We start from the raw sequence: 20,672 nt of genomic DNA on the forward strand, positions 1-20,672 counted from the left end.
ATGAAATTCAACAATATATTTAAAAAAATATTCTCATAAAAAAAGCAATACAAAATGTAAATGTTTGTACTTTTTACAAGGTCTTCATATAATGTATTGTTTGTATTCCCCTGGCTGTTTGCAATGTTTGCATACTCTTTGTTTTTCTATATTGTATATTTTTAATTGCTTTACAATTATTTGTATTGTATTTATTTTTAAATAATAAAAATAGTCTTCGAGGAAAACGTTACGTGACTTTCGTCACACGCCGTTTCCCGTTAAATTGAGCTTTAAATGAGGACATAGCTCATATGACTGGCACTGGCATAACCCAATGGCAGTGCTGATGCAGCAGTTCCGTACTAGCTTTGGACCAATACACCGTGGATGGGCGTGTAACGTCCCGCCCACCCGAAGTGCTTCCTCGCTGCGCAAATGTGATTTCATTCGGGAACTACCCATCAGCAGAGTGAGGTAAAGGCAGAAAAGCAGGTGCAACTAAAATATCCAAAATGTCGCTGTCAAATAAACTCACCCTGGACAAGGTGGACGTGAAGGGGAAGCGCGTGATCATGAGGTGAGTTCGAATTGAGCCATCGGAAAGGGGGTTATTGGTGCTTTCAAGACAACTGGGGAAACGAAGACAACTGAAAAAACGAGGTCAAATCAGTGATCTTCAGGTCTGAGTTCTAGAAATATGCCCGAGTTTCCGACTTGTAATTCTGAGTTGGATGACTGTTAACGAATTCCGACTAAGGAAATCGTTTTTTCCCAAGTTCGCAGTTGTCATGAACGCAGCATTGGACATCGCACTGTGATTCGTAACAAGACAGGAACTGAGAGACGCTTGATACTTTAGCTTTGGAAACATTCACGATACATTGTTATCGAAAAGCTACATTGAACTTCATTGCAGTTAAAATATACATTTGGTTGGCTTTCAAAAATATCGCCTAGTCAGACCGTTATTAGTGTTTCTTCGTGGTGATACGGGTGCTCACTAGTTACCATAGCCACAGTCAGAAATTCCGTTTATTTCAAATCTTATTTTAGACCTAACCTTAACCACACTGCTAACCTTCTGCCAAACCCTAACCTTAAATATAGAACAAAGGACATTTTTGTTTTAATGAATTCTTATCATATAGCCAATTTTGACCTTGTGGCTGTTGTAACTACTGAAAACCGGCGATGCATGTGCAGTCAGCATGTAGGCCACAATGTGACATCACCTAGCTTGCCACTCTAGCTAGCTATACTGAACAAAAATATAAACGCAACAATTTCAAAGATTTTACTGAGTTACCGTTTTATAAGGAAATCGGTCAATTTAAATAAATTCATTAGGCCCTAATCTATGGATTTCACTTTACTGGGAATACAGATATGCATCTGTTGGTTAGGGACATGGATCAGAACCAGTTAGTATCTGATGTGACCACCATTTGCCTCATGCAGTGCGACACATATCCTTTTGCATAGAGTTGATCAGACTGTTGAATATGCCCTGTGGAATGTTGTCCCACTCCTTTTCAATGGCCGTGCAAAGTTGCTGGATATTGGTGGGAACTGGAACACGCTGTGTTACATGTTGTTCCAGAGCATCCCAAACATGCCATGAAAAAAAACGGACATTTTCAGCTTCCAGGAATTGTGTACAGAGCCCTGCGACATGGGACCGTGCATTATCATGCCGAAACATGAGGTGATGGCGGCAGATGAATGGCACGACAATGAACCTCAGGATCTTGTCACAGTACCTCTGTGCATTCAAATTTCCATCAATAAAATCGTGTTCATGCTCCATAGCTTATGCCTGCCCATACCAAAACCATACCGCCACCATTGGGCACTCTGTTCACAACGTTGACATCAGCAAACCGCTTGCCCACATGATGGCTTATGGTAGAGAAATTAATATTACATTATCTGACAACAGCTCTGGTGGGGTGGACATTCCTTTAGTCAGCATGCCAATTGCACACTTCCTCAACTGGAGACCTCTGTGGCATTGTGTTGTGACAAAACAGCACATTTTAGTGGCCTTTTATTGTCCCCAGCACAAGATGCACTTGTGTAATGATCATGCTGTTTAATCAGCTTCTTGATATGCCACACCTTTCAGGTGGCTGGATTATCTGGGAAAAGTAGAAATGCTCACTAACAGGGATGTAAACATTTGTGCACAAAATTGGAGCGAAACAAGCTTTTTGTGACTGGAACATTTCTGGGATCTTTTATTTTAGCTCATGAAAGATGCAACACTTTATATATGTTGCATTTAATATTTTTGTTTAGTATAGTTAGCTGGCTAACATTATAGGTTTACAGAGTCACGTCTAACAATACAAATCATTGTTTTCTATTTCCGGGGTAATATTTGTTTAAACTCTTGAATTGTGTTCTGTGGGTGTCACTGAGTAAACTGTTAGTCTATTTCATGGGGTGCATTGTCCATAGGTTAGGCTGTACAGTGCAATTTGAATATTCAATATGCACAATAGGCTGACTGGGAAGGTGATTTCCCACAGTCAAAGTCCTGCAATGAGAGCTAAGACAATATGTGTGTAAACTTCATCCCCCGTGTGTGTCACTGAATATGCTGATACCCCATTTCATGGGTGCACAATCCATATAAGGCTGTACAGTGCATATAAGTATACCCCCAATTAAATTATGCAGTCTAATACATCCATTGGGATTTCAAGTTTTTTGTTTATGTATTATTTATAAACTAATTACATGTGACCAATTCCAAGCTTGCCACTCTAGCTAGGTAGTTAGCTGGCTAACATTATAGATTTACAGTCATGTCTAACAATGCTAATTGTTTATTTCTAAACTATTTTTGGGTTAATAATTTCTATTGATTGTAAATACGTTTTATACATGCTTATGGTGTTATTGTACAGAGTTTCTAAACCCAGAGGTGCAACATTGCAAGACTTCCGCAAACGCTTGCGAAACAGACCAGGGCCGGGGTTTGAGAAGACAATGAGAGAATTGAAAAAATCTTCCTTAGTTGTACATTATCTAGAAATCTAAAGGCACAACCTAGATTTGAGCCAAAGTCTTAAATAGTTGGACATGTTATTACTCCAACCTCGTGAAAGTGACAAACGGACACATTTTCGTCAAACTACTCCATATCGAAGCAGTGCCTTTGATTTGATGGCCCGCACATGGGCAGTTCGGCGCGAGACGACTGTTAGACCTGATGACGTGCATGCGCTTAGCTAGCCAACAATGCCATGACATCGCCTAAAGGTGTGATCTCGGATTTCTATTGAATAAGCCGTTTTAGCCTGTCTTCCTACTGTACTTTTTGTGGTTATAGTTAACTTTTCACACGTTAATTATATATATATTTTTTTACTCTGTTGCTATGGTCACTGGCAACTGTCATCCTCCATGTGTGGAATTTGTGGTTCGCCTTCAAAATAAGTCCCTAATTGAAAGTGATGCAAACGGATACAAATAGTGAAATCATTACATATTTGGATTAGATAATGCTAAACAATGTTGGAATGTTACATAATTTGTTTAAAAAAAACGAATCCCACTGGATGTATTAGACTGCATAATTGAATTGGGGGCAACCTATAGATTGTGCACCCATGAAACGGGGAATCGGCCTAATCGGTGACACCAACAGAACACAATTCTCAAGAGTTAACACACATATTAGCTTCTTAGCTCTTATTGCAGGACTTTGACTGTGGGAAATCATAGGTAAGGCTATACAGTGCATACAAGTATTCCCCCAATGCAATTATGCAGTCTAATACATCCAGTGGGATTTTGTTTCTTCTGTTTATTATCAAACTATTGTGTTTAATTTTAAATTATGTAGCAGCATTCCAATCAGCGTTATCTAGTCCAAATATGGCATGATTCCATTATTTGTATCACTTTCAATAAGGGCCTTTTTTGAAGGTGAACTGCAAATTCCACTATTGTGGCTAATTTGTTATCATGGCTAGCTTCACATCGGTAGGGACAAAATCGAATCACATTTTATTTGTCACGTGCCAAATACACAATACATTTTTCGCTGAAATGCTTACTTACGAGCCCTTTCCCAACAATGCAAAGTGAAAATTAGCACAAGAAAAGGAAAGGGTAACACAATAAAATAACATTAACAAGGCTATATAAATGGACTACCGGTACCGAGTCAATGTGCTGGGGGTACGAGGTGATTGAGGTAACATGTAGGTAGGGGTAAAAGTGACTAGGCAATCAGGATAGATAATAAACGGAGTAGCAGCAGTGTGTTTGTGTGGCGCCAATATGTATGTCTTTGTTAGTGTCAGTGTAGTATGTGTGGGTTGAGTCCAGTGAGTGCATAGAGCCAGTGCAAGAGAGTCAGTACAAAAAGGAGAAGGATGAGGTACAACGACCAAGAGCCAACATTTAGGCAGGCTGCTACTAAATATTTTAATTAAGTTATTTGTAACTGTAGGCTACACTGCAGCCTCAGTTAGCCTAGCTAGCTAACATTAGCTAGCTTAACTTGCTTCTCCTGGTTCATAGCAGTCCAAGACGGGTATTACGTAATGATAGTTGATGATGATAAATAACCTAGCTATGGCAGCTATGACACTAGGCTACCTTAAATAAAGGTTAAAAAAAATTCAACTAGAGTGTGAGTCGGCTTGGTTGGTTTCTGTCTCTCCCTCTTCCCTGCTCCCATGTCACTCGCTCACAGTACAGCCCCTCCCCTGCTTGCTAGAGCGGCACCCCTCTCCCTCCTCTGCTTCATCAGCTCCGGTTAATAAAGTGACAAAAAAAAAATTATGCTGCTTCCCTCACTCGGACTGGTTCTGGATCCAACCAGGTTCATGCGGAACGGGTCTAGTTGTCCTCGGGTCTGTTTGGGACGTGTCTCTATATATATTTCTTTTTTTTATGCATGTCCGGGTGGGGAAGCCCCAGGGCCATTTCGGAACGGGTCCAACTTTTTGGATGGGTAAAGACCTAGAGTGTGGATCTTATAGGTCTTCAGTGATGTGGATGCTGAGGAACTTGCCTGGCTCTCTGCCTGGTCCACTACATCCCTGTTGATGTGAATGGGGGCGTGCTCGGCCCCTGACCACCTCCCCTGCAGTCTCATCGTCGTCGGTGATCAGGCCTACCACCGTTATGTCGTTGGCAAATTTAATGATTGTGTTGGAGTCGTGCACGTCCACCCAATCGTGGGTGAACAGGGAGTACAGGAGGGGACTAAGCATGCGCCCCTGTGTTGAGGGTTAGCGTGGCGGATGTGTTGTTGCCTACCCTCACCGCCTTGTGGCGGCCCATCAGGAAGTCCAGTTGTAGAGGCAGGTGTTTAATACAAGGGCCTTTACTTTAGTGATGAGCTTGGAGGGAACTATGGTGTTGAATGCTGAGCTGTAGTCAATGAACAGCATTCTCACATAGGTTTTCCTTTTGTCTAGGTGGGAAAGGGAAGTGTGGCATGCAATAGAGATTGCGGTGTTCAAATGGTGCTGTGTTGAAGACACCTCCATCTTGACCTCCCCCACTGTGGGAAAAAATATATATTTTGGAAGCTATAGAAATGATTTGTCTACATAAAAAAAAATGACACGTTTGGTCTATTATAGACACATTAATGCATACTTTTTAAATTTATATTATGTGAACATAAAATACAAATAAAAAAATAAGTAATGAATTTTGATTACTTATGTTACTGTCTGAACAACAACAAAACACACTTAAATAAAATTGTTTTTATAATGTCCTTTAAACATTTAATTGAAATACGGAATTCCATTCATTCCTATGGAGGACTGTGAATATGTCCGACCGTGTCTTCAAAGCCTCTGAATGGCCAATATATAGCATCAGCAATCCAGGGTTTATATTCATTATTGGTTTCCACCCCAAAGTCGAAAGTGCGTACACATCGTTGGATTACGTCTTGGTGCAAATGTATTTAATTAAAAAATTCAAACGAACCCCCTGCAAATAGACATGGGAGTTTAGAAGACGTGTTATCTTCCAAGTTGGGAATTGAGGACGTATCGCCAAGTAAAGCTTGGTCTAAAATTTCTGTGTCACACTTAACATTACCTACCTAATAACGCATATCAGCCAGCTGGAACAGTAATAATGGTCTTACTAGTTGACATTTTTAATAGGTATATTTTGGGTACTTCAGCAGGTGATGCATGCCACCACTCGTGACAGAACACAGGCAGTGGTCGTCTCACGTTTTCCCTATTCAAACCAATTACGTGCCATAGGAGTGATGCAGAATGGATGCAAGCATCCCTAAAATGTTAATTGCAACCATTTTTAACTGTTTTTATTATTCATTAAGATGATATCCGAGTAAGTACAAATCTCTAAGCTGAGGATACACTACTGTATTTATATTCAATTAGCTAGTTAATCTTATAAACACCATCCTATCCATTTTAGCTGATGGCATTTGCTCAGATATTGTTGTCCTGTGTGACTCCAAGGGGTGCTTCAGTACACTGAAAAACGACACCCACTTTTAAATGTCATAGGGCATCCTGGAGTCCCCAGCTCCATGTACCCATGATGACTGCAGGAGATGCATTAGGCCTTTTCAAGGTCAAATCCACACACCTATCAGCACAGATGACTAAAAGTGAGGGTAGACCAGGGTTTCCCAAACTCTGTCCTAAGACTCCCACTTGAGTGCACTACACAGCTGATTCAAATAACCAACCCTTAATCAAACTGTGTAGTGCTAGAGTAAAAACCAAAACGTGGACCGAGCAGGGGCCCCAGGACTGAGTTTGGGAAACCCTGGGGTAGACAAACTACTATGAAAATATCTCATCACATTCCATCCTGGGCTTGCCATAACATGCATATTTGTCTATGTACAGCCTACTTCTATGAAGCGGCATTACTTACTTGTGCAGAATAGGTCAAACTGTGACTGACTGTCAGGACCTTGGGCTGTTATGGAGACTTTGCTGTGGTAGAGCGAACAGTCTGGCAGGCCTGTGCCAAGCCTGTCAAGCAGCCAGTGTGCTGGCCTTATTCTGCGTATATGCATATCCTTGCTCCACCTCCAGTCTTTTATCCCTCGTATAATACACCTGCCTTTACGGCCCTGTAGTGTAAGGTGCGGGTTAAACAAATGGTAGCCTATTACAAGGGCATCACTAGTGCGGCTGTGAATTCTGTTCCCATTTACCCATTGAAGGGGTCATTGCTAACAAAGGCATTCCATAGCAGTGTCATTCTTCCCCTATGCTGACCGTAGGGTTCTAGTACAATAGAGTACGGTTGTGGCACACATTGCCTGATCCTGCACTTCACTGCATCAAGTGGGCCGGAGGAGAAACCGAGAGGGGGATGGAGTTAGGTAATGGGCAGGAGAATGAGGGATGCAGCATGTGCTCATGTCACTGTGTGTCATACAGGAAAGTGTTTGGCTGTTGAATAATTTCCTTTCAATACTAAGCCCAGTGTCATGGACACGTTTTATAACGGTTGCAAAGCCACCGGTAATTTACCAAAGTTACCAGAATCTTCAGTAATTTTGGTTCTTATCAGAAAATCTATCGTAAGTTTGGTCATTTATACTTGATTAACTTTTTTTAATTTTTATAGTGTTCTATTATACAGTATGTGTCTGTTCATGAGTTTCTAGTAGATAGACAATATGGTTTGAGGGAACATCTAATCAACAATGGCATTATTTTCAATTATCTCCAACTCTTTCAGCTATTGACTTTTTTTGACAACTGCCACCAGTTTGACACAAACATTGGCGACAAATACATATTGACACGGTTAAATAAATGTTAGTAAAAAATATATAAAGGATATTTCATTCTGAAACCCTCATTAAACGCCCATGGTATTTACTAAGCTTATTTATATTTAGGATAATGTTTTATAGCTTAGTCAGTCTATTTTTTTCATTTTAATGTATTCAATTATTTCATATTTTACATTTGATAAGGCCACACAGAGGGCCAGAGCTGATTAGACACCCAAAAGGGCCACCTATCTTGTGATAGGTTACATACAATCCTTAAAAGATACCAAAATTCTAGTAGTTTACTGGTAAACTTAAAGTTTCCAGTAATATACCCTTCCTTTTCAACCATACATTTTATAATGCTCAAAACACTTATTATTACTGTGCCCAAAGCTGAATGTTATAAATGTCTTTTGCAGGGTTGATTTCAATGTGCCAATGAAGGACCATAACATAACGAACAACCAGAGGTAATAATGAGATTGTTTTCATTTTATCATCTTCAGTAAGTAATGCACATGATTAGACCAAGTGTTACTAATTCATTCTATAGGAGCCCGATTCCAGCCTTTGCTCATACTGTGTGCCTGTGTATTCCAGGATCAAGGCTGCTGTCCCCACCATCAAGCACTGTCTTGACCATGGGGCCAAGGCTGTGGTGCTGATGAGCCACTTGGGTCGTCCTGATGGGAACCCCATGCCTGACAAATTCTCCCTGAAGCCTGTGGCTGCCGAGCTCAAGAGCCTGCTGGGCAAGTGAGTGAGACCTCATGGCATAGCTGGCTATTACCATGCTGCGAGTGAAATATAACTCTTGTATGTGTGTTACTGTGCCATTGACTGAGTTGTACCAATGAATGAATTGATATGATCTCTATTGACACACTTTGGTTCTCTCAACTGACTGTTTCAGTGAGGTATCTGAATAAAGTACTCAATCGTGCATGTGTTGCACCCATTCTCAGGGACGTGCACTTCCTGAAGGACTGCGTAGGTCCCGACGTAGAGAAGGCCTGTGCCGACCCTGCCGCCGGTTCAGTCATCCTCCTGGAGAACCTGCGGTTCCACGTTGCAGAGGAGGGCAAGGGCAAGGACGCCTCCGGAAACAAGGTTAGTCAACGACTGCAGTAGCCATTCCCAGAGGCCCTTTCTATTTACATAAAATGAGGGCTCCTACCCTGCAGAGGCCCAATCTGCAACTGTCACTCCTGTGGTGTTGGTGTCAGCAGAGCTGCTAAAGGCATCGCAGAGAAGAAAATAAAGCCAAGCTGCAAAATAATGAGACACCAGTTAGCCATCTGACCTGAAAAGCAGGGATTTTGTCATTTGGAGTCCAGGGTACAGAAAATGGCGTCTCATCTGTTTGAGGAGTACAGCCACAAATTACTGCGTCACTGAGTACATCCATACTAAAACTGTTAGCAGCTCTTAAGAAGGTTGTACCACTGAGAGTATTATGTAAATGCATAGGTTTATAGGATGAGTTTCCTGTAGTATCTGTGCCTGCCTGTATCAATGGCCAGGATTCTACTTCTACTTCTCCCCCTACTCCATCTCTCGTTTACCCGAGATGCAGCCCTGACCTGCTGACATTTGAGTGAAGGGTACTGGGTTGTCTCGGGTCTAGCGTTTTGCTTTTCTTGTCTTGTGAGCCCTGGCTGGTATGCAACCCTTAGAGGAGGGAGGAGATTGGGAAGGGGGGTAGCTGTCGACCTTTCACAAGATCCCTCGATGGCTAGGGGGTGGCAGGCGACAGAGTAGGTAAGTCTAGATGTTACCCCTAACCGCTGATTCGGGGTCAGATCTTTTTCATTAATCTAATGCTTGAGGATAGGATTGGGGGATGGTGTAATCCGATCCCAGGTCTGTGGTTAAGGGCAAGTTCTATGATGACCTGGTTGAACTGTACTAGTGCCACCGCCTGGCATTTGGATGGGACACCATAGATCAGCCATGACCTTTCTGTGACCTTTCTGTGAAAGAGTCAAGAACTTTGCTGTTAAAGGTCAGTAGGAACCTGATTATAAAGTACTTACAGTACCCTTGTCATGCAGTCCACTCCCCTGGCATCATTGCAGTATATTCACCACATGCTCTTATAGATACACTATTTAGAATTGGCTGTTCAAAGAAAACCGAACCATGGGTTTACAGTCTTCTGGCCCATAGACTACTTTCAGAGGGAGGGACCCTCTAACATTAATATTAGGTTGTAAAATACAGAACTTCCCCTTTGAGTTTATGTTCAGTAGTGCTGAGTGATTAGAGCTTTTTTTTGAGGTTGGTTCGATTATTACCAAATTACGGTGTTCGGTTTCAATTATTATTTTTTACATTAAATGCACTATGCATTATTTGGGCTGAATGCTGTCACAGAATAAAACAATTAATATAAGTTTTAAAACATTTAATGAATGGTAGTGACGTCCCATAACCGCTTATCACTTAATAACCGTAATTTACTTAAGTCAAATAAAACTAATATTTTATTATTCATTTCAAGTCATCTCATATCTATAGAGCTGCTACCTATGTTGTCTAACAAAATAACCATTTTAGTAGTAATTCAAAGTACTGCTGAATACCAACTATCAATCACTGAAGATAATATATTTTCAGGGAGATGCCTCGCGAAGCAACTGCTTTCTATCCCTCTCGATCACACATTCTCTCTTCTCAGCGCTAATGTTCACTAATGCTCTAAGTGGAGCCCAGCGTTTGACCATTTGTGTAAACCACCTTTTATTTGGTACCTTTATTCTGTGGCGTGTGTGAGCTTCTGAATTGTCTTGCATCAGTACTTTTCTATGTCACACTAGGGTTGCACATTTTGGGGAATATTCAGAGGTGGAAACTTTCCGTGGGAGTTAACGGGAATATATGGGAATTAACGAAAATATATGCAAATAAATACCATTTAAATGTAGATGTTTTTTGCATTGGATATGTTTACCATATCATATGGAGACCGAAACATAAACCTTTTACCTTATCATAAGTAGACATAATTGCAAATGATTAAATCCTTCCAATAGAAATAAAAAAACAATTTAGTTATGAATTGAACTTTTAATTAAATGAGTTGACTCTTCACATGGGAGGATTTCACTGAACAACAAAAGGGAATATTGAATAATCCCGAGTGATCCATCGCATCTCCCAAAAACGTTTTCAACTTACATCTGTAAATTGAAAACCTAGAAACTAAAGCTTTGGTTGTCTTCCTCTCAGGCGTCCATGTCTTTTCCCCGGACCTCAATGTCCACCTCTTGAACATCAGACTGAGGCCTCATCTTCACTGTCACTTTCCAACCTTGTTGAGGATGGCTCGTTGTCAGGCTCTAAAGCCTCAAATTTGCCCGGATTGCCACCAATTTTTCAACCCTTGTATTGGTCAGCCTGTTGTGTGTGTTTCCAAACAAGGACCAGTTGCGCTCTGAAGCGGCTGATGTTGGTGGGATTTGGAGGATGATGGCGGCAACAGGGGAAAGAGCCTCAGATTCACAAAGTCCCTTCCACCAGGTGGCTGATGAGATATGTTGGCACGACTGCCTTATTGCATCTCCATCCCAAAGCCTGTGCTTGGAAGTGTACTTCGCCAGACTGCCAAGAATCTTGCCCTCATCCAGGCCAAGGTGGCGAGACACAGTAGTGATGACACCATGGGCCTTGTTGATCTCTGCACCAGACAGGATGCTCTTGCCAGCATACTTGGGGTCCAACATGTACGCTGCATGTACGCTGGGCTTCAGGCAGAAGTCTTCATGCTTTTTGATGTATTTCAGAACTGCAGGAGCAGATTCAATGCATGAGCAGCACAGCCAATGGGTGTGATGTGAGGGCAGGATGTCTCCACTTCAGACCAAGCAGCCTTCATGTTCGCAGCATTGTCTGTCACCAGTGCAAATACCTTCTGTGGTTCAAGGTCATTCATGACTGCCTTCAGCTCATCTGCAATGTAGAGACCGGTGTGTCTGTTGTCCCTTGTGTCTGTGCTCCTGTAGAATACTGGTTGAGGGGTGGAGATGTAGTTAATTATTCCTTGCCCACGAACATTTGACCACCCATCAGAGATGATTGCAATACAGTCTGTTTTCTCTCTGATTTGCTTGACCTGCACTTGAACTCTGCATCCAGCAAATGAGTAGATAAAGCATGTCTGGTTGGAGGGGTGTATGCTGGGCGAAGAACATTCAGAAATCTCTTCCAATACACATTGCCTGTGAGCATCAGAGGTGAACCAGTTCCATTCACAACTCGAGCAAGACATTCATCAGCATTTCTCTGACTACGTTCCCCCATCGAGTCAAAAACTTATTCCAGGAGGACCATGAGCTGTTGCTATCGATAAGGTGTCTGATTAATCAATTTCACCTTGAATAGAAGTAGACGGACTTTTGTCAGAGGTTGCTTGTTACATTAGCTGCAGTGAAATGTCTCCACACATCAATCAGATAGTGCCTGTGGCATTTTCCTGTAAATATTAGATAATATTAGATTAAAAAAATTAAGATTAAAAAAATACAATTCCATGTACAGATAAATGATTAAGCAGTTAGATTAAACAACTCCTTTGTAAGATAAATGTTTTAAAATAAAACATATATGGAAACAGGTGAATTAACCCTCAGTTAGCAGGCTCAAGCAAGCTAAAACCCACATGGTAGCAAAAACTAACAAGTTAGGAATGATTTAAACACATTTTGCTGTAGGCTACTATTTACTAGTTAACAAAAAATAATGTATGTCATAAAATATATTCACCCCACCCAGTATTGTAATCAAAACTTACCAGAAAGCATGTAGTCCTTGGCTCAGACAGTGTAGTAGTGTGGGCTCAGCATCTTATTAGTGTGTAAGATCTTGAGAATCAGCTGTACATGTGATGGAAGAATGCACTGTGCATGCATAGGGTTGCAATTCCATTGAATTGGGGATAGTTTAACCAAAATATGCCACAATACCTAGAATTACCTTATGTGCATCCTACAAAAACAGGTTCACTCTTTTACGCTAACTCCTATGATGAATTTAAGCTTAACTTCCCATGGAAAACCTTCGGACATTTACCGGAAAGTTTCCGACCCTTTGCAACCCTATGTCACACCCAGTGTTCTGCCACACTGGTGGAGGTAATGCAGGCACAGCTTTATCTGGTGGCCTAGAGGTGTAGTGCATGAGAGAATTCGGAGCGCTCACACATTTGCACCAAAATAATCGCAGACATTCATGGATGGATGACAGATCCCCTCACTGTTCCATGGCTGCAGGGAGAAGGCATAGAAGTACTGCCAGAAGCTCAAAGGGAGCTCCTCCTAAACATCCTGAAGAAACCACCAGGTGTCCAGAGATGTGAGATGGATAAAGGGTCAAAGGAGCTATGGAAAGCTCTAAATAACATGATGGATGTGGCGCTAGATGTGCACCAAAAGGCCTGGCAAGCAGAACCGGATGCATTGGCCAATAGTGGTACTCTACAGTTTATCGTCAGCATGGAGAATGGACAGTTAATCATCCAATCCCCTGAGGAAGAAGGGGCTGGGTTTGGGCAAGAAGGCCAAGTTTCTGTCAGCAAGCCAGATAATGGGGCAAATGAGCTGAAGGCTCAGCTAACTGCCGAAGCTGAGAAAAGGAAGAAGGCTGAAGAAAGCCTGCTGAAACAAGGAGTCGCTCTACAGAAAGAGCAACAGCGAGCCGCCAAGTTGAAGAAGTATTGGAGCGAGACTTTGCAGGAGCTGCAAACTTTGAAATGGGTAACTAGAAGAAAATGTGCTCCAAATGATGAAGCTGAAGAGTTGAAGAGGAGGCTAAAGATTTTTCAAGATCTCCTCTGCAAAACTGAAGAGGAGAAAAAGTGTCTTCGAGAAGAGATTGAAGACCTCATTGAAGAATGCACAGTCCAGAGAGAGCGCATTGAGAACCTGAAGCGGGAGAAGGGTGAGCTACAAGCCAAAGTGGTAGAACTGGTGCAGGTAACTGAGAGTCAAGATGAACAAACTCAGACTGGGGGGTCTTCAGCTGTTTCTCAAGATGTAAGCTGCCAAACCAGCACATCAATAGATGGTCACAGCCAGACGGACACACACGCATATTTGATCTCTGTGATTAATCAGACAGACGTTCTTGGTAAATCTCACAAGAATGAAGTATCTCAGACCTGCCCATCACATGTTGGTGTTAACCATGATGCCTCTGAGTATGACCCCAGTGCACTGCAGAAGGCCCAGTGCACTGCAGAAGAAGAGTGGTGGTGGGATTCTGAGCGGGAGATGGATGAGTGCTATGCGCTCAACTACCAGGAACCCACAAACTCGGTGAGTGAATCCATTTTCATATGGGGACGATTATGGGAAAGATTCAGAACCAGAGAGGAAGAAGGATGTATGACTAACAACCGTGGAAGCTAGTCTCGCCTCCCAAAAGGTTGCAACTGCCAGCACCCAATTCGCCACAACAAAGACCGCTCAAATGATTGGACCACGTTTGGACCATTTCTATAACTCACCTTTTGATTTAAGAAATACACCAGCTTCTGCCTGGTTTTGAATTGTGCCTTGTGTGTTGAGCCTCTGAATTGTCTCATATCACTACGCTCCTAGGTGCCACACCATGTGTTCTGACATGTATTATAAACCCTTAATACAGTTGCTGAACATGGATGGATGATATGGGCTATATTGATGAATGTGGAAAATGGCTTATTTTATATCTTCCCATGTAGTATTTATTAATTGATGTCATCAATATGAATAAATTAGGCCTCTGTTTGCTGCACAATAGGCCATACAGTTCTGTCTGCTAGGTGTGTAAACTGTTCTTGCTGGTAGTAACCTGTCTATTCTCTCCTTTATCTTCTAGACCAAAGCCACCCAGGAGCAAATTGATTCCTTCAGAGCCTCTCTGTCCAAACTGGGAGACGTCTACGTCAACGATGCTTTCGGCACAGCACACAGAGCCCACAGGTAGGGGTCACCACACATTCTGTGGAGGAGTCAAGCATAAACTCTGATCTTTTGGTATCTGCTGTTTTAATGAAAAATAGAAGCCATCACTTATTGCCAATCCCTTTCTCCTATACTTTCATTTTTAAAATACTTTGTCTCTTCCTGTCATCTCCTAGAAATATATATTTTTTTAAATTAAATAATAGAAAGTTATTTCTTTCTCTTCCCCCAGCTCCATGGTTGGAGTGAACCTGTCCCAGAAGGCCGCAGGCTTCCTGATGAAGAAGGAGCTTGACTACTTTGCCATGGCTCTGGAGAAACCAGCCAGGCCCTTCCTGGCCATCCTCGGAGGGTAAGTAACTGGTCAAAGGACCGTTTGATGCTTTAGTTTACCATGTCGCTGATTGTCAACGGGGCAGGGATAGCTCTGTGATGAGTTAAGAATAAAGTACCCAGAGACCTGCATCTGCTTCTATGGTATCACTACTGGGGACTGGCTCTTCAACTGGTTGATCCAGCTAAAATAGACTGGTCTGGTCATATTATATGAACAATGAAAGCCATGTAACCTCACTTAAATATTTCTCACTGTTGCTCTTTCTATTCTCTCTACCACTCATTCACTCACTCTCTCTCTTTCTCTGTTGATACATCAGCCTTGGGCTGTTGTAGTATCATTCTCAAGTGCAGGATTATTATATATATTTTTTAAATACACAGAAGGCAGTCCAGGAATTAAGACCTTAAGCGTGTTGTGTAATACCTCAATCTGTGTGACAGTACTGTCTTTTCCCACTACTGAGCACAGTGGTGGCTGCTGAGGGGAGGACAGCTCTTAATAATGGCTGGAACGAAGTGAATGGTATCAAACTGGTTGATGTACTTGATACTATCCTACTCATTCTGCTCCAGCCAGTACCACGAGCCCATCCTCCCCAATTAAGGTGCCACCAACCTCCTGTGACTGAGCACTTTATAGCCTAGCACAGTGGGAAAGCTGTGTGTGCGCACGCGCACTCTTTAGTTAACTACCATTGCTCACATGTCGAAATTGGCTCAGTGTTGGATTTCAGCTAGGCATTGTGCAACCGCCATGTCCAATCAGTGTCTCTGAGTGCAGCCAGTCGGGTTCTTTCACTGCCACAGTTCTGTATTTTCAAAGATTTTTACCCAGTTCAGCTTTTTGGACCTCTGCCAGTGACAAAGGACATTGATATGAATTGGCTAGTGATAAACCCCTCAACAATGGATGACAAACGGTAGGATTTAGCACTAAATTCATTAGACAAAAGAAACAAGTGTCAACTACAACAAACATTTCTGTCCCAATATGACTATCTTCCTCAACTAGAAATATTTCCATAATGTTTTACCACGTATGCATTATAACTCCTCTTAAGTGTTTTATAATGGATTCTAGATAAATGGGCTTCATATTATTGGACTATCAATGTTTTACTATGTTTAACAGTTTTTATAGAGTTTGTCTGTTGTTGTGTGCAGAGCCAAGGTCAAGGACAAGATTCAGCTGATCAACAACATGTTGGACCAGGTCAATGAGATGATCATTGGTGGTGGCATGGCCTTCACCTTCCTCAAGGTCCTCAACAACATGGAGGTGAGGACAGAGAGAGGGAGGAAGATGGGGAGAAGGCGGTAGGGAGGGTGGGAGAAATGGAGAGATGTTACACCCTTTTTCTGCAAATTATATTTAAATCAGGATTTTAACCTAATTGATTTAAATGAATATAACTCAGAACTCACTTGTGCCTCTGCACAACGTAGTTACATTTGTTTAATGTTCGACTATGGTGTATATCACGGTTATAGTTTACATCTTACAATGAGTGATCCTCTCCTCTCTGCCAGATCGGCACCTCCCTGTACGATGATGAGGGTGCCAAGATCGTCAAGGAGCTGATGGCCAAGGCTGAGAAGAACAAGGTCAAGATCAACCTCCCCGTCGACTTCATCACCGCCGAGAAGTTTGACGAGCATGCCCAGACTGGCACCGCAACCGTGGCTGCTGGCATCCCTGCAGGCTGGATGGTGAGGAGAGCAACCTAGGTCATGTTCATTGGGGCACGCAACGTAAAACGTAAAACGTTTTTAAACATTTTGTTACAGAATACAAAAATAAGTGCTTCCTATTGGAAAAATCCAGTGTAATCCCAACCTGATCCGTTTTTTCCCCCTCCGTTTGATGCCTAATTAACATAACACTGCTTGGGTTTTATAGTCTTCTTGAAGGGTTTTTATGGCAATTTTTCTGATAGTTCTTGTGCTAGCTAGAAATTTGATATACTGTATCACTTTGAGAGCCAAATTAATTATAGGATTTTTTTAACGTAAATATTGGAGATGAATACCCTCAACAACAACACACAAAACTGTGGTTGAGCTCTGTGTCCCTGTGTCACTCTCTGTTCTCTCCAGGGTCTGGACTGTGGACCAGAGAGCAACAAGCACTTCGCTGAGGCTGTAGGCAGAGCCAAGCAGATCGTGTGGAACGGCCCCGTGGGTGTGTTTGAGTTTGAGAACTTCGCCAAAGGAACCAAGAGCCTGATGGACAAAGTGGTGGAGGTCACCAAGTCAGGCTGCGTCACAATCATCGGTAATACCCTCGACCATTGTGTTTATATACAATGACCAAAAAACATATATTTGACCCTGCACCTAATCCCAACTTTTGCAAATAAATACACATAAGATTGAGATCATTCGTTAAACAACGCCTGCTCTTGCGCATCATGTTAAAATAATTTATTCAAGTTTATACTTGCACTGCCATTTTGATTGGAAGCTTTGGTTCATCCACTCTTGATATCATTCTCACTGCCAGATGGTGCCAAACACCTTTTCTTCCTCACATCTATAGTAGTGAAGGATCACTATGACAGTGAAGGATCTCTATGATTTGAATGCTACCCACCTGTTGTCTTGGTGATTCCCAGGTGGAGGCGACACCGCTACATGCTGCGCCAAATGGGGCACAGAGGACAAGGTCAGCCACGTCAGCACAGGAGGCGGAGCCAGCCTGGAGCTTCTGGAGGGTGAGTGATCACGGTCTAATCCTTACTGGCGTCACGCTGACCTTTGACCTATGCCCAGTTCAAAATCAGTGTCTAAGGGGATGCAGGCTAGAAAGAAGTAATGCTGAAGAGTTTTTCCAAAGCAGTGACCATATTGCATGTCGTTCCTTTCTGCCCACAGGTAAAGTGTTGCCCGGTGTGGATGCCCTCAGCAGCGCCTAAGCCCTATCACCGAGGAGAGGGGAGTGAAGACAAATTCAACCGCCAGAGTTTGGGCTCCCAAGTGAAAAAGCTCTGTCTCCCGCCCTGCATTAGCACCTCTACCACCATCCAGTGACCCAGACGTCAAATCACCTGCTCTCTAGTCTACTACTGTACAGACGGCTGGCTCAAATGGGAATGAGCTCTCCCTCACTCCTGCACCTGCCCCATATCTACATCACTGAGGAAGTGGAGGCGTTCGTAGCTGAAGCCACCCTCACATGCACTTATGTTCCTTCCTGCTGTGTTTCTCTAGGAGACGAGGGCCAGAGACCAGTCAGCTGCAGCTACAGTCGTTATCACCATACAGGAATTTGGGAATGTGCCATGTGTTAAAGAGCGCCTGCGTGTGCATCACTCTTGTTTAGCCAGCCTGCCCTGGGAGTATTACAACCCTTCTAGCGTAAAATTGTGTGTTGTAACTCTATCTAGACCTTTATATTTGTCCTCAGCCTCCACAAAAAATGTTGGCTCTGTGTCAGTTGCCCCCCTTGTCTCAACCATGTCCTCCCACCTGTTAAGTCATCCTTCTTATGACCCTGTAGCTTGTAAGATAGTCGTTCCCCAGTGGGGGTTTCAGAGGGGTCGAGCTACTGTAAGTCATGTGACCTGAGCAAATGCTCACGGAATAAAACACTTGGTGTAAAATATAATATATTTGACTGTATTTATTTGTACGTAAGTGTCATTTTCACTGCTAATTATAAGTGTGTATGCTGAACACTGCTACATTTTTTATTTATTTTTACATTTAACCTTTATTTGACTTGCCTAGTTAAATAAAGAACATTCTTATTTACAATGACGGCCTACCGGGGAACAGTGGGTTAACTGCCTTGTTCAGGGGCAGAACGACAGATTTTTACCTTGTCAGCCGGTTGATTCGATCCAGCAACCTTTCGGTTACTGGCCCAACGCTCTAAACAATAGGATACCTGCCGCCCCAAAACAGTGTACTATGCTTATGCTGAATAGTGACTATTATGCTGAATACCATGGCATTACTACACAGGGTTGGGGAGTAACTGATTACATGTAATCAAATCAAATGTTATTTGTCCCATACGCTGAATACAACAGGTGTAGACCTTACAGTGAAATGCTTACTTATAAGCCCTTAACCAAAGCTGTTTAGAAGCCTCTTGGGCCTAGACCTGGCGCTCCGGTAGCAGAGAGAACAGTCTATGACTAGGGTGGCTAGAGTCTTTGACAATTTTTAGGGCCTTCCTCTGACACCCCCTGGTATAGAGGTCCTGGATGAAAGGAAGCTTGGCCCCAGTGATGTACTGGGCCGTACGCACTACCCTCTAGTGCCTTGCATTCAGAGACCGAGCAATTGCCATACCAGGCAGTAATCCAACCAGTCAGGATGCTCTCGATGGTGCAGCTGTAGTACCTTTTGAGGATCTGAGGACCCATGCCAAATCTCCTGAAGGGGAATAGGTTTTGTCGTGCCCTCTTCACGACTGTCTTGGTGTGCTTGGACCAGGTTAGTTTGTTGGTGATGTGAACACCAAGGAACTTAACTTTCAACCTGCTCCACTACATCCCTGTCGATGAGAATGGGTGGCGTGCTCAGTCCTCCTTTTCCTGTCCACAATCATCTCCTTAGTCTTGATCACGTTGAGGGAGAAGTTGTTGTCCTGGCACCACACGGCCAGGTTCCTGACCTCCCCTAAATGCTGTCTTGTCGTTGTCGGTGATCAGGCCTACCACTGTTGTGTCATCGGCAAACTTAAAGGATGGTGTTGGAGTCGTGCCTGGCAGTGCAGTCATGAGTGAACAGGGCGTACAGGAGTGGACTGAGCACGCATGCCTGAGGGGCCCCCGTGTTGAGGATCAGCGTGATGGATGTGTTGTTACCTACCCTTACCACCTAGGGTGGCCTGTCAGGAAGTCCATGATCCAGTTGCAGAGGGAGGTGTTTAGTCCCAGGGTCCTTAGCTTAGTGATGAGCTTTGAGGGCACTATGGTGTTGAATGCTGAGCTGTAGTCAATGAATAGCATTCTCACATAGGTGTTATTTTTGTCCAGGTGTGGAGAGCAACAGAGATTGCATCATCTGTGGATCTGTTGGGGTGGTATGCAAATTGGAGTGGGTCTAGGGTTTCTGGGATAATGGTGTTGATGTGAGCCAGACTACGGGTCTGTAGTCATTTAGACAGGTTACCTTAGTGTTCTTGGGCACAGGGACTATGGTGGTCTGCTTGAAACATGACACTTGCCAGTTGGTCAGTGCATGCACGGAGTACACGTCCTGGCAATCCGTCGGGCCCTGCGGCCTTGTGAATGATGACCTGTTTAAAGGTCTTACTCACATCGGCTGCGGAGAGCGTGATCACACAGTCGTCCGAACTGACCTTGGTTAATTAGTTGTTTAAAAACCAAAAAATAACCAACATTTCCATTAATCGCTTAGCACTACTGTTTTCTCAATTACATTTGATTCAGCATTGAAAAAAGTTGCAAGTTTAAGTTTGTTAAACATGAGTAAGTCTGACCATGATGACACAGCAAATGCTTTTGATGGATCTTTTTTTTAAAATTATTATTTGTATTTTTTTTACCTTTAACTAGGCAAGTCAGTTAAGAACAAGTTCTTATTTATTGCCTCTTAAATGGAAAGTAATCCAAAGGTACTGATTACAATTTGACAGGTAACTAGTAACTGATTACATTTAGAAAGTAACCTTC

At 42.8% G+C, this 20,672-nt stretch overlaps 1 protein-coding gene across 1 annotated transcript; it reads left to right on the forward strand.

Annotated features, from left to right (window-relative positions):
* The first annotated feature begins 418 nt into the window (after positions 1–418).
* Positions 419–18,633, forward strand: LOC120030645 (phosphoglycerate kinase). Its single transcript, XM_038976087.1, has 11 exons — positions 419–559; positions 8,161–8,211; positions 8,342–8,497; positions 8,707–8,851; positions 14,600–14,703; positions 14,918–15,037; positions 16,189–16,303; positions 16,555–16,734; positions 17,122–17,299; positions 17,640–17,738; positions 17,899–18,633. The coding sequence occupies exons 1-11, from the start codon at positions 495–497 to the stop codon at positions 17,937–17,939; spliced, it is 1,254 nt and encodes a 417-aa protein (XP_038832015.1). The 5' UTR covers positions 419–494; the 3' UTR covers positions 17,940–18,633.
* Positions 18,634–20,672: the final 2,039 nt, after the last annotated feature.

This window comes from Salvelinus namaycush, chromosome 3, assembly GCF_016432855.1.
Source record: "Salvelinus namaycush isolate Seneca chromosome 3, SaNama_1.0, whole genome shotgun sequence".
NCBI classification, from domain to species: domain Eukaryota; kingdom Metazoa; phylum Chordata; class Actinopteri; order Salmoniformes; family Salmonidae; genus Salvelinus; species Salvelinus namaycush.